Raw genomic sequence first — 24,412 nt, forward strand, 5'->3', positions numbered from 1 at the left:
AGACATCTCGTGGATACAACGAGAGAAGTAGTCAGCGGTCACATTAGACTTGCCAGGAACATGCTGGACAGTGAACCGGAAAGGCTGCATAGCCAGATACCACCGTGTGATCCTCCCATTTGTGTCTTTCATCCTTTCCAACCACTGGAGAGCTTTATGGTCCGTTTCCAACTTGAACTCCCTTCCCAGTAGATAATATCTCAAGGAGTCTAGGGCCCATTTAACTGCCAAACATTCCTTCTCTATGGTTGAATAGCGGACTTCCCTTGGAAAGAGTTTGCGGCTTATAAAAGCCACAGGCCGTCGCTCACCAGGTGGTCCCTGTAACAGCACAGCCCCTATGCCCCTCTCAGAGGCATCCGTCTGCACAATAAATTCTTGATCAAAGTCTGGACTGTACAGCACAGCATTTTCTCTTAAAGCCGATTGAATATCTCGAAAGGCCGTCATTCTTTCTTCTGACCACTTGCATTGATTGGGACATCGGACCCCCACCATATCTGTCAACAGGGCAGCCCTGCTAGAGAAGTGAGGGATAAAACGATTATAAAATCCCGCCATTCCCAGAAAGGACCTGAGTTCCTTACGTGTCTGTGGAATGGGAGCTTCCTCTAACGCCTGGACCTTTTTGACTTGTGGTCGCACTACCCCGTTGCCAATGACAAAGCCCAGGTATTCGGTTTCCGTCCTGGCTACAGCACACTTGTCAGGGTTCACTGTGAGGCCTGCTTCTTGAAGACGCTGTAGAACCTCTTGAAGGTGTCGAACATGCTCCTCCCAGGTAGTACTGTAGATGACTATGTCATCCAAATAAGCTGCAGCAAAGGTTAGCCCATGTAACACCTGATCAATAAGTCTCTGAAAGGTAGCCGGTGCCCCATGCAGGCCAAAGGGTAAAACCCGGAAATGGAATAGCCCCCATGGTGTCCTAAATGCTGTTAAAGGACGGGCCTGTGGTGTCAGTGGTATCAGCCCCGGCAGCTCCAGCAGCCCCACCAGCCCCACCAGCCCCACCAGCCCCACCAGCTCCGGCAGCCCCAGCAGCCCCAGCAGCCCCGGCAGCTCCAGCAGCCCCACCAGCCCCGGCAGCCCCACCAGCCCCACCAGCCCCACCAGCCCCACCAGCTCCGGCAGCTCCAGCAGCCCCAGCAGCCCCAGCAGCCCCGGCAGCTCCAGCAGCCCCAGCAGCCCCACCAGCCCCACCAGCTCCGGCAGCTCCAGCAGCCCCAGCAGCCCCACCAGCCCCACCAGCTCCGGCAGCTCCAGCAGCCCCAGCAGCCCCACCAGCCCCACCAGCTCCGGCAGCTCCAGCAGCTCCGGCAGCTCCGGCAGCTCCAGCAGCCCCACCAGCCCCGGCAGCCCCACCAGCCCCACCAGCCCCACCAGCTCCGGCAGCTCCGGCAGCCCCACCAGCCCCACCAGCTCCGGCAGCTCCGGCAGCTCCAGCAGCCCCAGCAGCCCCGGCAGCTCCAGCAGCCCCAGCAGCCCCAGCAGCCCCACCAGCCCCACCAGCTCCGGCAGCTCCAGCAGCCCCAGCAGCCCCACCAGCCCCAGTAGCCAGAAAAAGAGGCAGTGATGAGCTCATTGAGCTAATGAGGGAGGACATGAGGTTTCAGAGGGAAACGGAGGAGAGTAGAGCATAAGAGAGCAGGGAGAGAATGGACAGACTGTTTTCTCTCCTTGAGAGAATGATTGAGAAAAAATTATTTATATTTGTTTAAAGCAATTTTTGTATTTATGTTTTTTTTGTCACTTATTAGTACACGAAACAAAGTAATTTCTGTACACTGTTTGTTTTAAGTTAAACCTGATATGGAATTTAAGTTATTTGTAAATGAGTCAAGGCAATTTTTGTACATTGTTTATTTTTGTAATACGAGTTTACTTTTGGGAATAAAACAAGTAATTGTTCTGGACATTGTTGACTTGTATACATGTTTTTGTAGCATGTAAAATGAAAATGATTTCAAGTACTTTTTACAAGTATTTAGAAACAACAGGAAAACAATTCAAATTAATTGTACATAAAACAGATTGGGAAAAAAAAATGTATGTACACTTTCAGCTGAGCAGGGAGACCCTGGTGGTGCTGCTGGACCGGGATGGGCTCCTCCTCTAGGGCAGACACCTCTGCAGACAGCTGGTCACGCCAGGGAGCCCCACTGACCGTCTCCAAACCGTGCTCCCCTTCATCCTTGTGCTCATCCTCCTCATGCTCATCCTCCGGGGCCATGATGTCACCAACCCCAAGGCAGATGTTATGGAGGATGGCACAGGCTGTGATGACCTGAAATGGAATTAAGAAATAAATTAATATTTTTTAACAGATTGAGTTTATTATTTTGCAGTATTTTTAAAATGTATTTTTAATTCACTTACATGAGGTACAAAGGTGTGGTGCACCTCCAGCACTTGCAGGAAGATGGCCCTGAACCTGGTCTTCATCATCCCAAAAGCACGCTCTATAATGGAGCGTTCCCTAGAATGATGGAGATTAAAGCGCTGGGCTCCCACACCTCGTACTGGCCTCTTGTAGGGAGTGATGGGGGGGAGTGGGTGTTGGAGACATGGGTACCCGCCATCTGCGAGGATGAAGTGCCCTGGAGGAGGGTACACTAACCTCCTGTACAGTGGGCTGTACCGGAGCACTCGTGTGTCATGCACTGACCCGGGCCAGCCCACGTAGGTGTCAATGAAGCGGCCCTGATGGTCACAAACAGCCTGCAGGATGATGGACAGGAACAGTTTCCTGTTCCTGTAGCATTGACCATCAGGGCCGCTTGGAGGCTTGATGCGGACATGGCAGCCGTCGATTGCTCCTGCAGCTTTCAAGAAAGCCCTGTGTCTTGCCAGCCCTGCAAACCCACAGCAAACTGCCTCCAGGTCTTCTGGGGTGTTGGGGAGGTGAATGACTTGGTGGCGAATGGCCACCACCTCCTCAGCGACCCGGTGGACAGTGGAACGAGGTATATCAAATGCTCTGGAGACGACCCTGTATGATGTACCACACGCCAGCCAGGAAAGAAATACGGGGGTCTCTATTGTGGAACCCCATCTGTGTTGCCGGTCACTTCCCAACGGGTCCAGGAGCACTCTCAGGGCCTCCCTGCTCAGCCTAAAATCAGGTCGAGTGACTTCCATTTCATTAAAAAACCTGTCCAGCACTGGCACGTCCAGGTTTATTCTGCAGTACAGGGATCTGGTCTTAAATAGGGAAAGAAGGAAAAGAGAAACCTTAGTTAAGTAAATGTGTTATTTTGCATACTCTAATGCATCAAGAGTAAAAGTAAAGGTATGTATTCTGCAGAAGATTTTTTTATTATATATATATATTAGTGGTGGGCCGTTATCGGCGTTAACGCGCTGCGTTAACGCGAGACTCTTATCGCGCGATAAAAAAAATATCGCCGTTAATCTATTCTCCAAGTTGGGTTGGGAGCTGGCTCAAGCTACACAAGCTATGATGACGCAATCTACCCGCGGCCGCGTGGAACACCCGGCTGCAACGCATCATATTCGTCGTCATCTTAAGTAAACACGGCTGAAAGTGAAAGCTGGTGTAAAAGATCCGTGCAATATCCATTATTTGGACTTGGTTCGGATTTAAGCCGTCCGACGTAGACTGTGTGGGGTAACAGTTCGGTGAGTTAACACACGACTAATCCATTCTACCACCTCAAATTCAAAACGAAACATATCACTGAATACCAGCGCGCGCGTATTATTCCCAATATAGCTTAGTGAGTGGTGTAGCACATAATCTCTTTTTATTAAAAGCGCCCGATTTTAAGAATCGTTGTTGTGTTTCTTTTTAACTGAAAAGACATCAGTTAGACAATATTCTAATTTTAAATGTGGGGTTTCATAAGCTCCAAGCCATATTAAACATTAGACCTACTTAAGTCTCTGCAGCTATAGTGTACTTAAATTTTATTTATCTGCAAAATTATGTTGTATACTTACAGTTTTGCACAATATATGTTCTCAAAACTACATACACCCTTTCAAAAAAAAAAAAAAAAACATTTAGCAGTTGTTTAGCAGGGTCTGTGTAACCTGTTCTGAAATGGTTTTATTATAATATATATCGTTATCGCAAGAGGCTGCAATGTATATCACAATATGGATTTTAGGCCATATCGCCCATCCCTAATTGATAGCCTATAGTAGTTGATAATAACATGGGCCTACCTAATGTTGCCTACGGACGGTAACAGTACAGTAGTAACCTTTTAGAGTCTATGAGTGGAACAGCTTTCTCAAGCAGTTTGTGATGCATTTTGGAAACAGGAGATGAGCCCCTGGTCTAATGCGCCACCTGGCTTGAGAAACCCGTTCTCAAAGACTTACTTTTATAGTCATTATTTGGGTAGCACACATATTCTGAATGTCTTCGGCAGAATTCAAATGAGCCATTTTAATCTAGATTAATCTAGATTAATTTCAAAATTAATCTAGATTAATCTAGATTAAAAAAATTAATCTATGCCCACCTCTAATATATATATATATATATATATATATATATATAATGGTTTTGCATCAATATTACTGCTATGTTGCATTTTACTTCTGAATAGGTTGAAGGTTGTTAAATTTAAAGTACTTTATATGTTGTTGGGTAGTTCAATTTACAACAATACATCATATTGTAAAAAAACATGTTTTTTGTAGTATTGCTGTCCTGTGAGGGGAAAGAAGTACTTCAGTAGTTTACATTTGTACGTGAATGCTTAACAAATGTAGTTCCTTACAGTCCACCATCACATTATTGACAAACTGTTGCTAACTAACCTATGGAGGTCTTGTTGCCTAGCAACTGTGACAGCTGCAAATGACTAGTTGCAGTAACATTTGTCCTACAGTTTTTTTTTTATTTCTATTGTTTTTTATTTTTATGTTTCAACTGTGTAAAAACAAAACAGGGTTAAAAACCTGTCAAAATATGTTCACCATGGTCAAGAGAATAAACTATATAAAATTGAATTTTGGTAAGATTTAAGTCAACATTCAAACCGCTTTGTGTATTTTGTATTTTCATATGTATCATTAGATTATTCAAGTAAGTTGAACCAATAATTAGCTACATTTAAAAGTGTAATCCGTCAAATAAGGACGCAGCAAACCAGTTAAATTTACCTGCCCATGGTCTTGGCAAAGCCTGAGATACATCACCCGGCGGCGCCGGGGATGAATCCCCACCATCTCCTCCAGTAACATATAAAAAATAAAAATAAAAATGAGCAATTCTGGCTCCATATTTGCTTGTTTCAAATGACTTGCAATTTGACATTTCACAAATGTCATGTAGGATGGCAGCTCTCCTCTCGCTCCGTTTGCTAGGCGGTAATTGGGAACACCTGGTGGCTCAATTAGATATCCAATGAAGGCTACATTCGGAGCCTCCTTCGAAGGACGCAGCCTTCACATTGGGACACAGCTTATAGGCTGTGTTGAGGGAATCAGGGTACCGATGAGGATCCGCAGCACGTGTGTCCAGGTGTGGACATGTGGTGATGGCTGAGTGCAGGTGGGGACCAGGAGGGATGCTGGGAAGTGTAGTGCAGACAGGTTACAGAGTTGGTGACTGAGCTGGTGACTGTAATAATACAGTAATCCTTGGAACAGGAACGAAAAGATAATGATCATGCATCATTCATGTTTGGAGATAAGGGTTAGGGTTAGGGTTAACCCAAGTGTCAAAAAAAGAGGCAGTTAGGGTATTAAATTGTATGCAGATTTAAATGTCAAGTTAATATTAGTATGCAAAACACAAATGAATGCTTCTGAAGTTTGTGATCTTCTGTGCAGAGGTGAAGACGTTCAGACGACACACTGCTCTGTGTTCCTGACACTTCTGCTCCCTCTTTCCCTCTGGCTTTCTCTGTTACTCCGCTCTTCCTGGACAAAACTAAACCAATTAGTGAGTGCTAAAACCAGGCATATCAACCCATGAAAAGGTGGGAATAAATGTCAGATGAATAAGTTTGAACTAAACAATGTTAAAGTACCCTCCTCCTGTATTTCAATTCAGACTCTCTCTTGAAGCAGAATTAAGCCCTATTCGGACGGGATTAACTTTACAAGAGTAGATGGAGTAATGTAATTTTACCACAGGATGTCTGTAATAGTAATGGACAGTTTGCACGGGATAAGAGATCTCAGTAAAACTAGAGATTTGCGCATCGCCATCACCCTCCTGTCTTCATGTGTGTATTACGTTGCTTCCTGATATCACGTGCTCAAACAACCTATATTTATATATATAAAACAGTTATGTCCGGTCGAACGATGTATTAATTAACTTCAGATTGGATTGTGTTGGTAATAGGCACTTACCTAACGCTGAAAGATGTTTCGTGCCTCTAACAAGTGCTGTCGATCTTCTGTCTGGTCTGAATGGTGTGTGGAAAACACTTGAGCTTTGCCACAGACTCGTCCCAGCGTCTAGAAAGAACTGAATGCTTTTCAAGCGTCTCCATACTTGAAAAAATGCGGAAAACTACTTTTAAACAGGAAATGACTAAATATTTACGTACATATTTACAGCGGGTCTATTCGCACACGATTAGTATTACCTGAGGCAATTTTTCCAGACCTTTTTACTGAAGGTAAAAGTCGCTGTAATCTTTACTGACATTGTCTGTAATGATAACTGAGATGGCACTAACCCTAACCCTAAAATCACAGAGAAGCTCTGGTAACTATTACTCTACCCCACCTCTCCATGTTACACTAGTCCCGTCCGAATAGGGCTTTAGATGACAAAAGAAAAAATCATTACCTGAGCCATTCGAGCGAATGAGGGCAGGGATTTGCTTTATCATGGTTACATTAACAGAAATTTGTCATTTGAGGTGTAACATAAAGCTTATTTACATTTATATTTACAAAATGTTAAAAATATGTCTGTCACTGTCCTCAAATTACTTTATTGTTAAACGGGAGTTTTCTCCTGTCTTGGAAGGATTCAGGAGAGTAAATTTGGTGTCTGTGCTTTATTGCGATGGATCGTTGTCTTTGTTACACGTTCTCATTGGTTGCTTGGCATATGCGTGATTACATGTGCCAGAAAAGCTGTGGCAGAAACGCTTGCCCAAGCAGAAAAACAATGTACTGTTGCCAGATACCGATAACAGAAAGCCACCTGAATGCAGTTGATGTCAAATTATCTAAATTAAATCCAACAAAGAATATGTAAATCATAACTGTATATTTTAATCTTATTCTCAGACAAAAAAAAAATGTGTGGGGAGGTTCACCAGAGTTACAGTTGCAGTTAGACCAGAAGAACCAGACCGGTCCTCCGCACAGACCCAGTGACCAGCTTCAGCTCCACCCCGGCGTGAGGAATCGATGATCAAGCTGAAGGAACTGAAGGAACTGAACAAATATTTGAATGCTACTGACCCTGATCTGACCTCTGACCTGTAACGCTGCCTGGATCATAATCACTCACTGTTCGCTCGTTGGCCAGAGGAGAACTGAGCGACTTAGTCTGGTTTGTCCCAAGATTTTTTTCTCCATTCTGTCACTGATGGAGTTTGGGTTCCTGCCACTGTCGCCTCTAGTTTGCTTTATTGAAGACACTTAATATTCAACAATATTATTGATCTGACTTGTTGTTACATTTCACTTCCATTCTTTCGGGGTAAATCAAGAAAAAAGTGTACACTGTATTATGTAAACCACATAATTGTGAAATTAATGCAGGAAAAAATAAATACTCTGAACCAGCACCATGTGTGTTGAATAAGAACTGAACTGGGCCGGGTTTCCCGATAACGATGTATCTTAGCTCTTAAGAGCGCTTTCTACGTGCAAGATTACGAACGCTCGCAGCAATTCCACGAGCGTTTCCCAAAAATGAACTTAACATGAACGCGCGAGAACGTGCTCTACGTGCTACTTAAGAGTCGCTGTCCATTCGTGAAGTTCTGAAACATAACCTTATATGGAATCGTATTCTGAACGTTTAACCTAATAATTGTCATCTGTTATGGATTAGCAATCAAGACAAGTCTATATAAAACTTTTTTGTTTTGTTTTCTGACCTTTTTAATTATTTAATTTATACATTAATTTAACCAACAACAAAAAAGAGTAATAAAGTGTACAATGAAAGTACAATCAAAACCTTATATTATAATCACATACATTTGAATAAAGTTAAAGGTGTAATCTGCCGGTTGTCCTGCAGGTGTCCTCATAAATCTGTCTTCTTACGATGAACTTGAGGATGTACGATTACTCCAGAGCACTCGTAGATCTACGAAGATTTTCAAGTGCTACTTAAGCTACGATGCTTTTGGGAAACAGACCGTAATATTAAGATCAGTCGTACGATCGTTTTTACGATCAACTTAGGCTTACGATGCTTTTGGGAAACGCAGCCCTGAGCTGGACGATGACATCACTGTTTTCTACAGAACTGCTTTATAGATGAAATGAGTCAATAAATGTTGATCTTTACAATAGAACTGAATCAACAATGAACTGACAACAGCCGAAATGCATCATTGTGTGTGTGTGTGTGTGTGTGTGTGTGTGTGTGTGTGTTCCAACTATTCAGAAAGACAAAGACTTAGTCAACGGTTTTTCACTATAAAGCTGCTTAAATCTCCCCTTTCTATATAACTTCATTGATTCCATGTTGGATCCAAAACAGCAGCCGCTGTGGCTGAAGAGTGAGTGTGTATTTCCACGAGGTCTTGAGATAGATCTCCTCTGTAGCATGTGGCTGATGAGACTATGTGTGTGTGTGTGTGTGTGTGTGTGTGTGTGTGTGTGTGTGTGTGTGTGTGTGTGTGTGCCAGTCCTGCAGGGATGTTGGCAGCTGATGAAGGACAGTTCTGCTGGCCTATTGAACTGTAGTCTTTCAAGAGGAAGACTTTGATTGCAAGGGCATTCGAGCCCTCCTGCTGCCTTCAACCGGCGCTGGCCATGACTGCTGTATAATTTTACGCTCACACACTTGCTTACATCACTGAAAGTATTTATTTGTTGTTTATTTGAATAGGGACAGATACAAAATAAACATAGATTATTACATAAAGAACAATCTGATGCATGTATCACAGTGTTTATAGCCATGGCTAATTCGCAACACCTGTCCCTAGAAGAGCTTTTAACAGTCAAGATAATGAGGAAAGAAAAATTAAAATAAAAGATTACAGCGAATACAATGAAATGTCCAGAAACCAGTTAGCACCAATAAAGATAAGTATAATAAATAAACACATTCACTCGAACTCACACAGATGCACACCTCACATACACCCAGCTACACATCTCATATGGCATGATCACACTGCTGCTGCTCTATGAACCAGGCTTTTGTTAATTTTTTAAAGGTGGACAGTTTAATTAAAGTCTTTATATTTGTAGGAAGGCAGTTCCACAAATTGGCTCCTTTCACAGAAAACACATTTTGGGCAAAAGATGTTTTACAAAATGGAACTTTACAGTCTCCACATGTAGCCGCTCTTGTTGATCTGGAGGTATCCAGCCTGTTCAGCCAAAGTGAGCTTCTTTCTATTTTAAGACCATACACACAACCATACAAGAAAGAACTACAAGCTTTAAGGTTCCAAGACAGATCCATATTTAGCACAGTGATTAATTTGTTGGAATGATTCACCTTACATAGAGCTTGCAGCACAGCTAACATGATGGTAATAATTTAAAATTGCCGGGTTTGAATTTTATTGAATAGAGATTGCTTTGTAAATTTTCCAAGTTCAAGATATCTCTATGTGTTGCTGAAAGAAGATAACATAACTGACATATAATTCGGTGGCTAATTAAAACACTAGGCAAAAACAAAAAGCAAATCTGTAACATCACTGGTTTCAGGATTTAACATGGTAACAATGAATATTTCCAAAAATATGCTAGAATTTTTTTTCTGCTTATTTTCTCTTTCCGAGACACTCACACTTACAGAGATGTTAATTAGATCAGTAATGACTTGACTGATGGGTAAATAAAATTAAATAAAAATTTTGCCTGTTGAGCTGCAGAATTTGACAGTAATCACACCGGGTTTTCCATGTCCCGCTTCCCACTCACTCGTCAGAGAACAAACGATCATATTTGTTTTCCTAATGCATGTTTGTGGTTGTATTAGGAAATAGTGTAATTTTTGCTTATTCCAAATTGACAATAAAATAGTTTAATGTTACCCAAAGAGCTATTTTAGGTTGTTTTAGCAAACTTGCTTTTATGTCTCCATTCTATTATGTAACTGCCACTTTTGACAATCCGGTCAGTTCCCAAAGGATAGAATCAAACCTACCCTGTACTTGTTTGTGCTGAACATCCTGTTTCACTCGGAAATATGTCCGGTTATGAAAGTAAAATTTCTTAATGGGGTTTAAAAAAAAGAAGCTCAATGAGCCGTTGGTCTGAATGAATATCTCATCTGCATGTTCTCAATATTGGCAATGTTTGCCAAAAGTTTGACTGATTTTGCACCCTGAGACAGAACTACACACTCTCCACTCTGAGGGCTAGTCATCTTCGTCTCATAAAACAAGGTTCTGAGCAGTTTGGCACTTTCTTTGATTGCTGCAGAATGACAGCTGGTCTCATTACTGATCCATGTAAATTTATGCAATAGTAAAACAGCCAACAGCAGCCTATTTGTTTCCAACACGTCTCTGTGATTCACGTTTTATTTTGTAAATATGTAAATTATCCAGTACTGTTTCAACTACTGTCCTTAAAGTAGCCAAATCCCTGTCCAACAAACCCTTTTGTCAAAATTAGTTTACCGATATTCCATTCAATTCAGTTTGATGTTTTCAGACTAAACTATTAACAGTAAACCAATACTGTAATATGTGTGTATGTATAGTTAACTGCAGGCGGTAGATCCTTTTCCTATTTAGCACCTAAACTCTGGAACAGCCTTCCTAACATTGTCCGGGAAGCAGACACACTCAGTTTAAATCTAGACTAAAAACACATCTCTTTGACCTGGCATACACATAGAACATTATCAATGTCTATTATTAATCAGATCAGTTAAGTGATTGTTAGGCTGCATAAACTGGGAACGGGGAACACTTCCTATAACAGGGTAAGTGAACTTATAAGTTCACTTGTAGTACAGATGCAGTACAAATGAGAAACGTAGTTGTGCACTTAAAGTTTACTACTGTTACACTTATAGTACACTTAAACGTATACTTTTTACATACTAAAAGTGGGCCAATTTAGTCCCAAGCAGTATGAAAATAGTGAAATAGTACACTTACAAGTTGACTAGCACATTCACATAAAGTACTTACCACATAAAGTATACTTAAAAATATACTTGAACATTGAAGTTTGAAGTTGTAGTATACTTCTTTTTCATAAGGGATCTTTTACTTTTAAATTATTTTCCTTCCAGTTTATTTATTTTAAATGTTCCTTGCATGCCCTGATGTTGTAGACAGTAATCACTGAAGTTTTTCCAAGGTCCATTTCATTTGTGTCTATTTTAGTCTCATCTTTGAGGAGGTTGGTAAAATGGGACACACTGCGCATGAACTTCTTTTCATAAATGCATGTGACGGATCATGCGTCACCACCGATGGAAGATTTGAGTGGTGATTACATCAACATGCTGCCAACCCAAACCAGAAACCTAAACACTACAATGTCCAAAACAGCATTATTTCAACAGTGTCAAAGTGCGGGGGTTTTCTGGGTGTTAAAGGTCCCATTGCATGGATTATCTTATTATTTTAGAATATTTCCTGAGGTGCCCTTATAATGTTAGTGTGTTTTTTAGATCAAAAGTTGTTATAATTTAGAAATAAAAGGTATATTTCCTAGCCTGATTTTAGCCTCTGATTTGAACGCTCTGTTTGAAGGGGCGTGTCTGCTGTGAGACTTCAGTGTAAACGCCCACTGCTGTGATTGGCTGCTGTGAGACTTCACTGTAAACGCCCACTGCTGTGATTGGCTGCTGTGAGACTTCAGTGTAAATGCCCACTGCTGTGATTGGCTGCTGTGAGACTTCAGTGTAAATGCCCACTGCTGTGATTGGCTGCTGTGAGACTTCAGTGTAAACGCCCACTGCTGTGATTGGCTGCTGTGAGACTTCAGTGTAAACGCCCACTGCTGTGATTGGCTGCTGTGAGACTTCACTGTAAACGCCCACTGCTGTGATTGGCTGCTGTGAGACTTCAGTGTAAATGCCCACTGCTGTGATTGGCTGCTGTGAGACTTCAGTGTAAATGCCCACTGCTGTGATTGGCTGCTGTGAGACTTCAGTGTAAACGCCCACTGCTGTGATTGGCTGCTGTGAGACTTCACTGTAAACGCCCACTGCTGTGATTGGCTGCTGTGAGACTTCAGTGTAAACGCCCACTGCTGTGATTGGCTGCTGTGAGACTTCAGTGTAAACGCCCACTGCTGTGATTGGCTGCTGTGAGACTTCAGTGTAAACGCCCTCTGCTGTGATTGGCTGCTGTGAGACTTCAGTGTAAATGCCCACTGCTGTGATTGGCTGCTGTGAGACTTCACTGTAAATGCCCACTGCTGTGATTGGCTGCTGTGAGACTTCAGTGTAAACGCCCACTGCTGTGATTGGCTGCTGTGAGACTTCACTGTAAACGCCCACTGCTGTGATTGACTGACATGCTTGCATATGAAATATCTAGCATTACATGTGGAACTCTCTCGAAAACTTTTACTTTTACAGCTATTATACGTTTTTACTATTACAGCTATTGAGATTAACGAATCGTGAGAAGTTTTTTAAGTATTTAGATCTATTCCCATCACATAAAAGGTTGCAGTGATGAGCATTGAGCAGATGACAGCCTGTTGATCGCGATTACAACGCAGTTTCTGCACTCTCACTAATGATTTCACCAATGCAAACATGAGGTAAGTACAGTAAGAGCTTTGTTGTGCAGCGTAACAGCATCATTGATTTCATAACGAGTTTTGGCAAGTGTCCAGATAAACTCGCGCTGTGTGATTGACAGCTTGGGCAATTGGAAAGGGATTGTTCTTTGATCGCTTTCTGTATATATTTTAATCAGAGTTTAAATAAGATTATTTTCATCCTACTAAGAGAAGCGATGTGAAGTTGATCGTTTAGTCACTGGCTTGATTTACTGATGCATAAACAGTATTGAACGACTTTGAGAGAAAGATTATCTGTCTGAACTTGAACAATTACACATCAGAAATCCACATAACCCACTGGTTCTCCAGAGGCTCGGATGAAGGAACTAAAAAAATACTTTTGTGTCCATTTGTACATCCAAACACTGAGCAACTGCCATGCTTCGCTCGTTTGCAAGCCATGATGTCTCTCGGGGAAAAACCAATATCGCGCTCGCGCCGCTCATTTTCTCATGGGCGGGCAAAGAAGAGAAAGGGGAGGTGACCTTTCACCTTATGACGACATACAGGGAAGATTCTAGATTCGCCGTCTGAGCTTTCATTTTCTCAAAAATACCCAGGGCTTGGGTTACACCCATCAAAACGTCTAGCCACTGGGGGACCATAGGCAGGCTAGGGGAACTCATATTAAGGTTAAAAAAAACTCATAAAGTGAAAATACAGTACTATAAATACAGTAATTTGCAGCATGGTGGCATTTGTCTGAACTTCGGCACATTGGATTCAAGTTGTCAAGAAAGAAATCGACAAAGCTTGATTACACATTGTACTCTTCCATTTAATACATTTCTTTAGTCCAAAACTGAAAGTATAAATACATCTATTTACAATAAGATTCACAAAAACAATATGCATAACTCTAATGTATATCTGCCCCAAAAATAAAAGGCTGAAACAGAATAGAAAGTGAAATACAGGGAGTGTCATTTCAATCACTAGCGTTTTAGCCTACATGTAAATATGTGATATTGTGTGTTTTTTTTATATTTGTCTGTTTATTATTTGTGTTTTGGATCATGTGTGTCCTTAATAAAAGCTTTGATAATCTATGAGAATTGAATTCTTATAATTAAAAATGTCTTGCATACTTTCAGCTGGATGAAAGAAATCATGTCTGATGAACATCAGAGGGCTGGGCTGGTGTATTATGAACGAGGTAGATCTGTCTCTAAAAGTCTAAGAGAGGGTGAATGTCCATGATTCGGCTAATTATTCCAGAATCATAATCTGTATCACAGCGTCTCTCATAATGAGTCATACTACAAAGTTGCTGTTTTTTTAGATACCTAGTATTTCACAGTCAAATATGCTACACCGAATGCAAGGGTTGAACATGGGTGCATGTTGAAAAATGCGAGCAATATGAGTCATACGCCACAGGCTCTCTGAGTCTGCTTTTTGACGTCGCAGCTTCTGCCACTGCTCTCACACTTCTTTTATTCCGAGCACGTAGCGCTGCTTCCTGACGCTTTTTCTTAATGAATCCTCCTTCTTTCTCTAACCCACCCAACCACTACTTTTCCTCCCTCACTCTCACCACTGTTTTTTCTCTTTGTCTCTCTCTCTCTATACCCTCTTGCCTGTAATGGTAAAATCACAGATATTGTCACATCAGCCTCACGACTGCCGAAACACGAGGCCCTTCTGTTTTAGAAGGCAGAAATATTTTCACTTACAGTGATTTTATGGGTACATGTTACCATGCACATAAAACGTCTGTTGGACAGAAAATTTAGAAGGCTCTTTAAAAATGAAAACCTAGAGGTGGATGATACAAAAATATCTACTGTTAAAATACAGGCACTCAGAGAACACATACAAACAGCTGGCAATTTTTCTCACAGAGAAATACAAAAAAAATACATATCATATAAATGTATAACATATATAAGACCAAAAACATGAATACAGTACCTAGCAAAAAATACTCCTTAAACACTCCAAAGCTGAAGTACATAAACAGTGCAAATAGATCTGAAGTACTGAACCGAAATACTGATCATTTTCACATAAGCAGAATATTCTAATTGTACCACTTTTCACATGTCAGCAAATCAGGTTCATGTTCAGGTTTTTCTACAACACATTCAGTTGACTGACACTGGTTTGCTGCTAAGATGTCAGTAGATATGATCCGAGTAATGTCCCTTCTGCTCTGTGCTTGAGTTACAGTGTGCAGGTGAAATCATGTATTACTCTCACTGTTTTACAGAAACACATGCAAGCATGTATAGGAACATTTTCATGTGTACATACACTGTCCCCAGATTTCACTTTGCAGTCACTTGACAGACAAAGCGATAGGCAATATTAAAATAACAGTCTGGAACTTCAAAAACACTTCTGTGATGCAACACAAATACGTGAGCGTGCACAAATTTCACTCCAATCATAGTTAAATATGAAAAAAAAAAATCTGTTCATTTGTCATGCAAAACATAAGTTCACATTATCTTGTCCTCATACATTTGACCTGGCCTAAATAAATAAATAAATAAATCAATAAATAAAAGTAAGTAAGTCCTGGCACTGATTGCAAACTGCATGTGATTTAACCATACATGATGTTCATGTTAACATATTAAGTAGCTGTCATTCTTTTATCAGTGTTCATATTTCTTTCAAAAAGCCTTCCTTTCCTAACCTGCAGTCAGTTGTACAGAGATTTACATGATTTTCTTTTGCATCCTCCTTTCATAAAAACGCTCAAGATGAAAGCAGGGAAAGTTGCAGCATTATCAGGGACTCTCCTGTTTCTCAAATGACCCAACCATATTATTTCTCCAATCCATAAACTGACACACACACAGAGATCCTCCATGGCGCTTGTTCCTTTGTGATTTTTACCTAATAGAAACATGAGTCTTCCAATATATTTGCCAGTGTACTGTCACAAAAATGTTTCCAAAGGCCGTCAGTGAAAGTGAGAAGATGTTACAGACAACTTACCATCAAACACAGGCCAGCGGATTAGGTTTTTTCTTTCCAGAACAGCAGAAAAACTCATAGCGTGTACAGCTCTGAGCTGAAGATGCCAGCCTCCTTCTTCTCTCTCCTCCGGGACCGATGAGCCTTCCAGCAAGCGGCCGCTACCAGCAGCAGGACGAAGCCCAGCACCAGCAGAACCAGCGACACCACCCGGGTCTGGGGCAGTGTGTTGAAGCTGAAGGTGACGCCACTGCCCGCCACACCGATGACCAGCGAGATCACCCCGAACGGGAACACACACCGGTACCAGGACTCCTCCGTGCCCCCGGTGGCCTGGGCCAAACGCTCCAGAGTGGACAGATCTTCCGGTTCTCTGGCTCCAGCCGTGGGGATCGAGCCGTCGTGGGACAGGCTGCGGTCAGGGTCCGGCTGAGCCGAGGCTGGGGGCCGGCAGGGCAAACGGCCCGATGAGCAGCCCATCTCACTGACCTCCTCACTGACACCACTGACGGCTCCTCTGGGTGCTGATCCTCCTCCTGCCGACTGCTTCAGGAGAGAGCATTTGCCTGGGAAGAGGGATATTTCTGGCTGTGATCTATATATAGAGCTGGATGAGGACAGGACGAGTCATGCAGTCGTTATATGCTGAGAAGACAGGTTTACTCACTTCCTCTCTCAGGCTGCGATGTGTTCCTTGTTCCGGTGCATTTGTTGAGTCTCCCCTGTTTGTAACAGCAGCACATTGTCTGTTTTGCTAGCAGAGCTGACTGAGTCTACAGTGCAGAGGGGCTGGCTGGGAGGAGCCAATGAGAGCAGAGGGGCTGGGAGGAGCCAATGAGAGCAGAGGGGCTGGGAGGAGCCAATGAGAGCAGAGAGGCTGGGAGGAGCCAATGAGAGCAGAGGGGCTGGTTGGAGCCGTCTGATTGGCTGCTTTTCTCCTGATGGCAGATGGTTTGAGAGAGCTCCAAACACAAGTGTTATTGATGATGCTGATATATCCACAGCGTATGCCACCTACATTCATGTCCATCTCATGCCCTCTCACGCTTTTGCTCATTCTTTTTCTATAAATACATATAAAAGGTTTGAATTCACTGAATTCAAAAGACAAAACAACAAGACAATAAATTAATGAATGAATGAATGCATGTGTGTAAGCTTGTTTATAAACACACACAGTAGAATAGAATTTTGCAAAGCCACATTTTCAGTAGGCATTTCTCCAGTCTACTTAGAAAACACTGTTCTACATCAATCTTCATCTTAATCATTATCATTATAAAGTAGTTTGGAAATTGATAGACATTATTATTAATACAATTGCAAATTATTGTACTCAATGAAGTTTGCAATTGCAATAGAATATAAATGTCTCACCTGGAAACCTTGTTGAACAGTTTGAACTTCTTCAATAGTGAAGAAAAGACACTGGGATAAAAAAAAAAAAGTTAAATTATATCATAATCAAGACTATATAGATTAATATATTTCTGTCATGGTAACTCTCTAATGGATATGTCAATGTTGATATGTTTGTTCTTGGCGGAATAAAAATGCTACACTGCTGCTTCTGCTATTGATTATTGCTACTGCTGTTATTGCTGCTGCTTCTTCTTCTGTTACTGCTGCTGCTGTTATTGATTATTGCTACTGCTGTTATTGCTGCTGCTTCTTCTTCTGTTACTGCTGCTGCTGTTATTGCTGCTGCTGTTACTGCTGCTGCTGTTATTGCTGATGCTGTTACTGCTGCTGCTGTTATTGCTGCTGCTGTTATTGCTGCTGCTGTTATTGCTGATGCTGTTACTGCTGCTGCTGTTATTGCTGCTGCTGTTATTGCTGCTGTTGTTACTGCTGCTGCTGTTATTGCTGCTGCTGTTATTGCTGCTGCTGTTATTGCTGCTACTGTTATTGCTGCTGCTGCTGCTGCTGCTGCTGTTGGTGCTGTTGCTGTTATTGCTGCTACTGTTATTGCTGCTACTGTTATTGCTGCTGCTGCTGCTGCTGCTGCTGTTGGTGCTGTTGCTGTTATTGCTGCTGCTGTTGCTGCTGCTGCTGCTGTTATTGCTGCTGCTGTTACTGCTGCTGCTGTTATTGCTGATGCTGTTATTGCTGCTGTTGTTACTGCTGCTGCTGTTATTGCTGCTGCTGTTATTGCTGCTGCTGTTATTGCTGCTACTGTTATTGCTGCTGCTGCTGCTGTTGGTGCTGCGGCTGTTATTGCTGCTACTGTTATTGCTGCTACTGTTATTGCTGCTGCTGCTGCTGCTGCTGCTGCTGCTGTTGGTGCTGTTGCTGTTATTGCTGCTGCTGTTGCTGCTGCTGCTGTTGTTATTGCTGCTGCTGTTACTGCTGCTTCTGCTATTGATCATTGCTGCTGCTGCTGTTATTGCTGCTTCTTCTTATGTTATTGCTGCTGCTGTTACTGCTGCTGCTGTTATTGCTGCTTCTTCTGCTATTGCTGCTGCTGTTACTGCTGCTGCTGTTATTGCTGCTTCTTCTGCTATTGCTGCTGCTGTTACTGCTGCTGCTGTTATTGCTGCTACTGTTATTGCTGCTGCTGCTGTTGCTGCTGTTGCTGTTATTGCTGCTGCTGTTGCTGCTGCTGCTGTTGTTATTGCTGCTGCTGCTGTTACTGCTGCTTCTGCTATTGATCATTGCTGCTGCTGCTGTTATTGCTGCTTCTTCTTATGTTATTGCTGCTGCTGTTACTGCTGCTGCTGTTATTGCTGCTTCTTCTGTTATTGCTGCTGCTGTTATTGCTGCTTCTTCTGTTATTGCTGCTGCTGTTATTGCTGCTTCTTCTTCTGTTATTGCTGCTGCTGTTACTGCTGCTGCTGTTATTGCTAATGCTGTTACTGTTGCTGCTTCTGTTATTGCTGCTGCTGTTACTGCTGCTGCTGTTATTGCTGCTACTGTTGTTGCTACTGCTGTTATTGCTGCTGCTGCTGCTGCTGTTACTGCTGCTGCTGTTATTGCTGCTGCTGCTGCTGCTGCTGTTATTGCTGCTGCTGCTGCTGCTGTTATTGCTGCTGCTTTTACTGCTGCTGCTGCTGCTACTGTTATTGCTGCTGCTGTTATTGCTGCTGCTGCTGCTGCTGTTATTGCTACTGCTGTTATTGCTACTGCTGTTATTACTGCTGCTGTTACTGCTGCTGCTGCTGCTGCTGTTATTGCTGCTGCTGTTACTGCTACTGCTGTTATTGCTACTGCTGTTATTACTGCTGCTGTTATTGCTGCTGCTGTTACTGCAGCTGCTGTTACTGCTGCTGCTGCTGTTATTGCTACTGCTGTTATTACTGCTGCTGTTATTGCTGCTGCTGTTACTGCTGCTGCTGTTACTGCTGCTGCTGTTACTGCTACTGCTGCTGTTATTGCTACTGCTGTTACTGCTACTGCTGCTGTTACTGCTGCTACTGTTATTGCTGCTGCTGTTACTGCTGCTGCTGCTGCTGTTATTGCTGCTGCTGTTACTGCTGCTGCTGCTGTTATTGCTGCTGCTGTTACTGCTGCTGCTGTTACTGCTACTGCTGCTGTTATTGCTGCTGCTGTTATTGCTGCTGCTGTTACTGCTGCTGCTGCTGTTATTGCTGCTGCTGTTACTGCTGCTGCTGTTATTGCTGCTGCTGTTACTGCTGCTGCTGTTATATTGTCACTTTAATTCAGCGTGAGCGGCGCAGCAAAAATAAACTCGGCGCTGAAACGATCGCGGCACTGCTGCTTCTGCTCTGCTCCTGCCTATTTGTTATTTCTTTATGGTATAGTGCTTAACAAACATAGTTTAATTTTGCCCAGTTGTGTCCTGTTGAGGGGCAATAAATATAAAAAGTTCTAAAACATCTATTGTGTTATTTGTATCGATCCACTATATAAACATAATATCTACATACATGGCATTTGATTGGAGGCTAGTCTCACTTTGTCCCACAAAATAGTTTAGATTTGTGTACATTGTTTCTGTTAATAATGTATTGTATTAAGTGTCCATTTCATTATAATATTCAGATTTATCATAAATAATTGAACATGCACATGCATTTTAAGTTCCGTTAAAGAGGGGTGGAGGTGGGGTCACATTTGAGCATTTAAAAATTTACTGGAAAGTAACGCAATAGTTACTTTCTGAAGTAACTACTAGTTACTTTTATAATTTGTAAGTGAGTAACTAATTTAGTTACTTTTTGGAAGAAGTAAATAGTAACTGTAACTAATTACTTTTTAAAAGTAACTTGCCCAACACTTCTGATAATACAATCACTACTGATACAGTTTAAAGGCTATATATATATATATATATATATATATATATATATATATATATATTGAGAATTTTTCTATTTATTTCTATCTCATTTAACAGATCAATGTCAATAGCATGTTCTCCACATCAATACTCGAAGAAAGCCAAATTCATACTAGAAACAAAGCAACATAACACACATGGAACATGATGCCCAAAAAGAGAGCTATTTATCTGCGAGAAGCTTTTGATGCAGATGCTCAACATCTGCAGTCCATGTGGCTAATTATATGCTTGTTTCTATTTATACAGCCACGGATACCAAGCTGGGGGATTCAACGAGCACAGAGTAAGAACAATGTGATCTGATTTTGCTGGATCACATTCTGCACAAATAGAGAAATTTAACAAATTACAAGAACATTTGGTCAAAGGAGCATTTCTGGAAGAAGCAGCTGGTACATACAGGCAGGGGTGTAGCAACCGGGGGGGATGGGGGGGACACGTGCCCCGCACTTTTAGAAACAGGTGATTCTGTCCCCCGCACTTTTAGAAACAGGTGATTCTGTCCCCCGCACTTTTTTTGACCCAGTGCCAATATTTCCACCCGTGTTCTCTGATTTGTTACTTAGATTTGAGTGAACTAACATTCAGCCAATCACAGCGCGAATCATCTCTTGGGCGTGTCTGCCATGAGCTTCAAATCTCTTGTTGCTCTTGCGAATTTTCGTTCGTTTAGTCACTTTGCTGTTTGGCCGTCTGGGGTAAAATGTAGGGATGGCTGACGCGAAACAGTCGTTCCGAAGCTTTGCGAGATTCCGAAGCGCAAATGTTTCGAAACACTGATCCGAAGCGTGATTCAAAACACCCATGTCACGTGACTTTGGCCAAACGAAGCCTCGAAGTGTTTCACTAAGTGTTTCATCAGGTGTGGTCCGCCGAATCAGCGTTTGATTGACACGGTCGGGAACAGACCACACAATCGCACATCCGTATAAAAGTGAAATCAACGCATATTGACCTCGTGGGGTTTTTTCGTGGGTAGTTTGATTTTGATGATATAGTGACATAGTGAGATTTGATTAGTTATAGGCTATTTAGGCTTACATTTAAATTTACACAACACATTGACTGAAAGGCTAGAGACAGACAGAGTAGGCTATACAGTGACACATTAATAGATACATAGATATAAATATATATATATAGACAGCTAGATTAATATAGATACATATATAGATACATAGATAGATAGATTTGGATAGATAGATAAAATGGAGGCTCCCCAGAAGAGATGCCTTATATCTCTGGTGTGGGAGCATCTCCGTTTAGAAACCCCAAATAAAGTGAGATGTGTGTATTGTGATCGGCAGCTAGCCTACTGCAACAATACATCATCCATGATGCGCCATTTGAGGAGCACTCATCCTGCCATTTTGCAGGGTGCAGAGGATGGTAGCATTCCCCTTTAGGCCTGCTACTGACACTGCTGGGCCATCTAAGCAAGGTAGGCTATGCATTATTTTAAATATAATTATAATTGAAATATTATTACAAACTGTTGGGACACTTTTTAGAAAGTCCATAGGCCTGTGTCAACCTAAGCCCTACAACCTAACGTCCCAATCACAACTGCCAATCATGTTAAAAACAGCTTCATTGTGAATATAATATGATTCATGTAATTTATACTTCATATATGCTGTCAGTTTAGGATTTGTTACTAACTGCTGTTTTCATTTTCATTCTGAGCCAAAAATGTCAACATCAGGCCCATCATCATCATCATCATCATCATCATCAACATCAACACAGGACAGTTTATGGGAACTTTTTGATAATCGTATCCGTGAAACCCAGATGATACACAATGCTACAGCTGATGCCATAGTGGAAGTGAAAAAAATACCTCAACGATGCGTTTTTGCCCAGAACTCATAATCCCCTAACTTACTGGAAAGAGAGAGCAGTCATCTTTCCTCATTTGTATGTCCTTGCTAAAAAATATCTTTGCATGCCAGCAACAAGTGTCCCTTGTGAGAGGATTTTTTCAAAGGCTGGAGAAATTATCTGTAAAAAAAAGTAGTAGGCTAAGTCCTTCCACAGCAGAGAAATTAATATTTTTTTTAATAAAAATCTATAAAAAAGTGAGACATTGTGGCTTGATTTCTTTTATTAATATTAATTTTTCCTGACCAAAATAACATGCACAGTGAGGAGCCTACAGGTTACAAGCTTCACATATTTAAAAAAATACAATAATAAAAAAAAAACACATTTTTAATGGCTCGTTGTCAAGGTTGTTTCAGATCAACACCTGCAAGTGACCACTAGGTGTCACCGTTGAGACGGGTGTCAGATTGATTCGAAGCCTCGAAACAATATGGCACATTTGCTTCAACTGTTTCATTGTTTCACGAAGCCTCGATCTGCCCATCACTAGTAAAATGCACCCCAGAAAAAAGCAGAGGACGATTACATCCTTTTTTCAAACACACACTGTAAGTATGTGTTACAATATGTCGCGATGACATGAATCAAGCGTAAAGTTTCCTTGTTATGATTTAACCTACTGTAACGCAGTAAGAAGTGTAAGACAACAGAACCCGTATGGACCTCTTCACGTCGCGCCGGATTGTGCCGAGTGTGTGTTAAATGCTCTCCTACTTGTCGCTTTTGGATAAAAGCGTCTGTTAAATGAGACATAACAGATTATTCCCAGCGGGCACACAACGTCATAAGACGTTGATATTTGGTTAAATTTCGGTTGTGACGTCAGGTGACCAAAATTCAATGTAAATTCAACATCTAATGTCAATGTTAAAGGGACACCAGGCAACTCTTGAGTGTTTTTTCTCTACGAAGCTCCCCCTAGTGTCTGGTAGTAAATGCTTTCATACACTCTGTCGTAAAAACGAACTGTTGTCACCCCCCCCCCCTCGCCACGAGCAACCCAGCTGATCAGAGGAACCGGCTATTTCAAAACCAGTTATGTCTACCGAGGCAAGTAAAGCAATATTTTCTTTCCAACTGATGGCTATTTTTTTTATTTTATTGTGTTGTCATGCATACTAGTATTTTTACCGGGAACGAACGATATGAACGAGGCGAACTACTGCTTTCGTGTTTGTTTGTTTTTGGGAGAGTGGGCATGAGCATAAAATATATATATATCGGAGGCTAATATTTGTCTAAAGTTATATTAGCAAGGTTCATCTAGTAGAATGACGGTTACCTTTGCCTGTCTAAGAAAACATCAGAACGTTTTTTCTAGCTCGATCATGATATGTGCAACATGTTTATTGCCTATTATCAGACGCGTTGACTTAGTGACATAAAATAAAAGTGTAAGTTACACAAATAAAACCGACAGAGGAACGGCCAAACAACTACAGAAATCAAACGTGTTTGCTAATGACAATGCCTAACATCAAAGTTATAGTATCTAGCGTAACGTTACTAGTAAGCCCGTAACAGACAGCGATCATAATAAAAAAACTTTACAGACAATAGCAAACATCCTGAGGTCACAATTACTTGAAATTTAAATATTAAACACAGTTTATTCCAAAGATACTTACAAGTGCAACAGCAATAAGGCCAGGTCAGCATCCGTTTTGCAGGCTTCTGTTTCTCTCAGTTCTCACCATTCTGAAAAAGCCGGTCCGATATTTAACTTTACTCGAGTCTGACTTATTGCTCGGTCAGTCTCCCGTTTCCTCTTTCGTTGGTCCTCCGACAAAGATTTCCTAGCTTTCTGCTTCTTTTTACAGGCTCAGCCATAACTAAATCTATCGTTGCCCTTTGCTTAGCTAGCCGGTGCTTGAATGGGGGCGTGTAATTACGTGTGCAGTGCCGTCAAGCAATTCGTTACATCGCGAGACCTGATATCACGCGATACTTCCTGACACCGACCCGCGTCCCAAAGTTGCAAGTGAGTTTTTTCCGCTCTCGGGCACCAGGGGGGTGCGAAACCACCACCATTCAACCCGAAATAAGTAATATAAACATTCCACTGACTCCGAAGCTGTTCAGTTAAGGTTAAAAAGTTACCTAGAGCCCCTTTAAATTGATGTCCAATACCGACGTCAGCTGACGTTGAGATTTTGTTGTTTTTGTGTAACCAAAATCCAACGTTAAGTCAACGTCAAATTGACTTGACTTCAACCCGATTTTCATTTTCAAGGTTTTATTGATATATTTTTATAAAACGTTTGTTGTATAAAATTACTGTAGATGTAATCTGTATACTCATTGAACACTTTTTTTTGTCCAACTGTTAAGAAGTAAGATAAAAGTTATTGTTCAAATGTAGTGTAACTAAAATATTGTAAATAT

The 24,412-nt window shown here is 41.7% G+C and overlaps 1 protein-coding gene across 1 annotated transcript; it reads right to left on the reverse strand.

The window, feature by feature from the left end:
- Positions 1–13,668: 13,668 nt before the first annotated feature.
- Positions 13,669–16,636, reverse strand: LOC307147024 (uncharacterized protein). The gene is made up of 2 exons (XM_079851473.1): positions 16,505–16,636; positions 13,669–16,403 (listed from the first exon to the last, which is right to left on the reverse strand). The coding sequence occupies exons 1-2, from the start codon at positions 16,578–16,580 to the stop codon at positions 15,913–15,915; spliced, it is 567 nt and encodes a 188-aa protein (XP_079707599.1). The 5' UTR covers positions 16,581–16,636; the 3' UTR covers positions 13,669–15,912.
- Between the last annotated feature and the right edge of the window lie 7,776 nt (positions 16,637–24,412).

This window comes from Squalius cephalus, assembly GCF_949319135.1.
Source record: "Squalius cephalus genome assembly, chromosome: 19".
In the NCBI taxonomy this organism is placed as follows: Eukaryota; Metazoa; Chordata; class Actinopteri; order Cypriniformes; family Leuciscidae; genus Squalius; species Squalius cephalus.

Coding starts and splice junctions, on each gene's coding strand:
- LOC307147024 (XM_079851473.1), bottom strand. CDS start 16,580: ATGTGCTGCTGTTACAAACAGGGGAGACTCAACAAATGCACCGGAACA. Junction 16,404..16,504: donor ATCGCAGCCTGAGAGAGGAA/GTGAGTAAACCT, acceptor CCCTCTTCCCAG/GCAAATGCTCTCTCCTGAAG.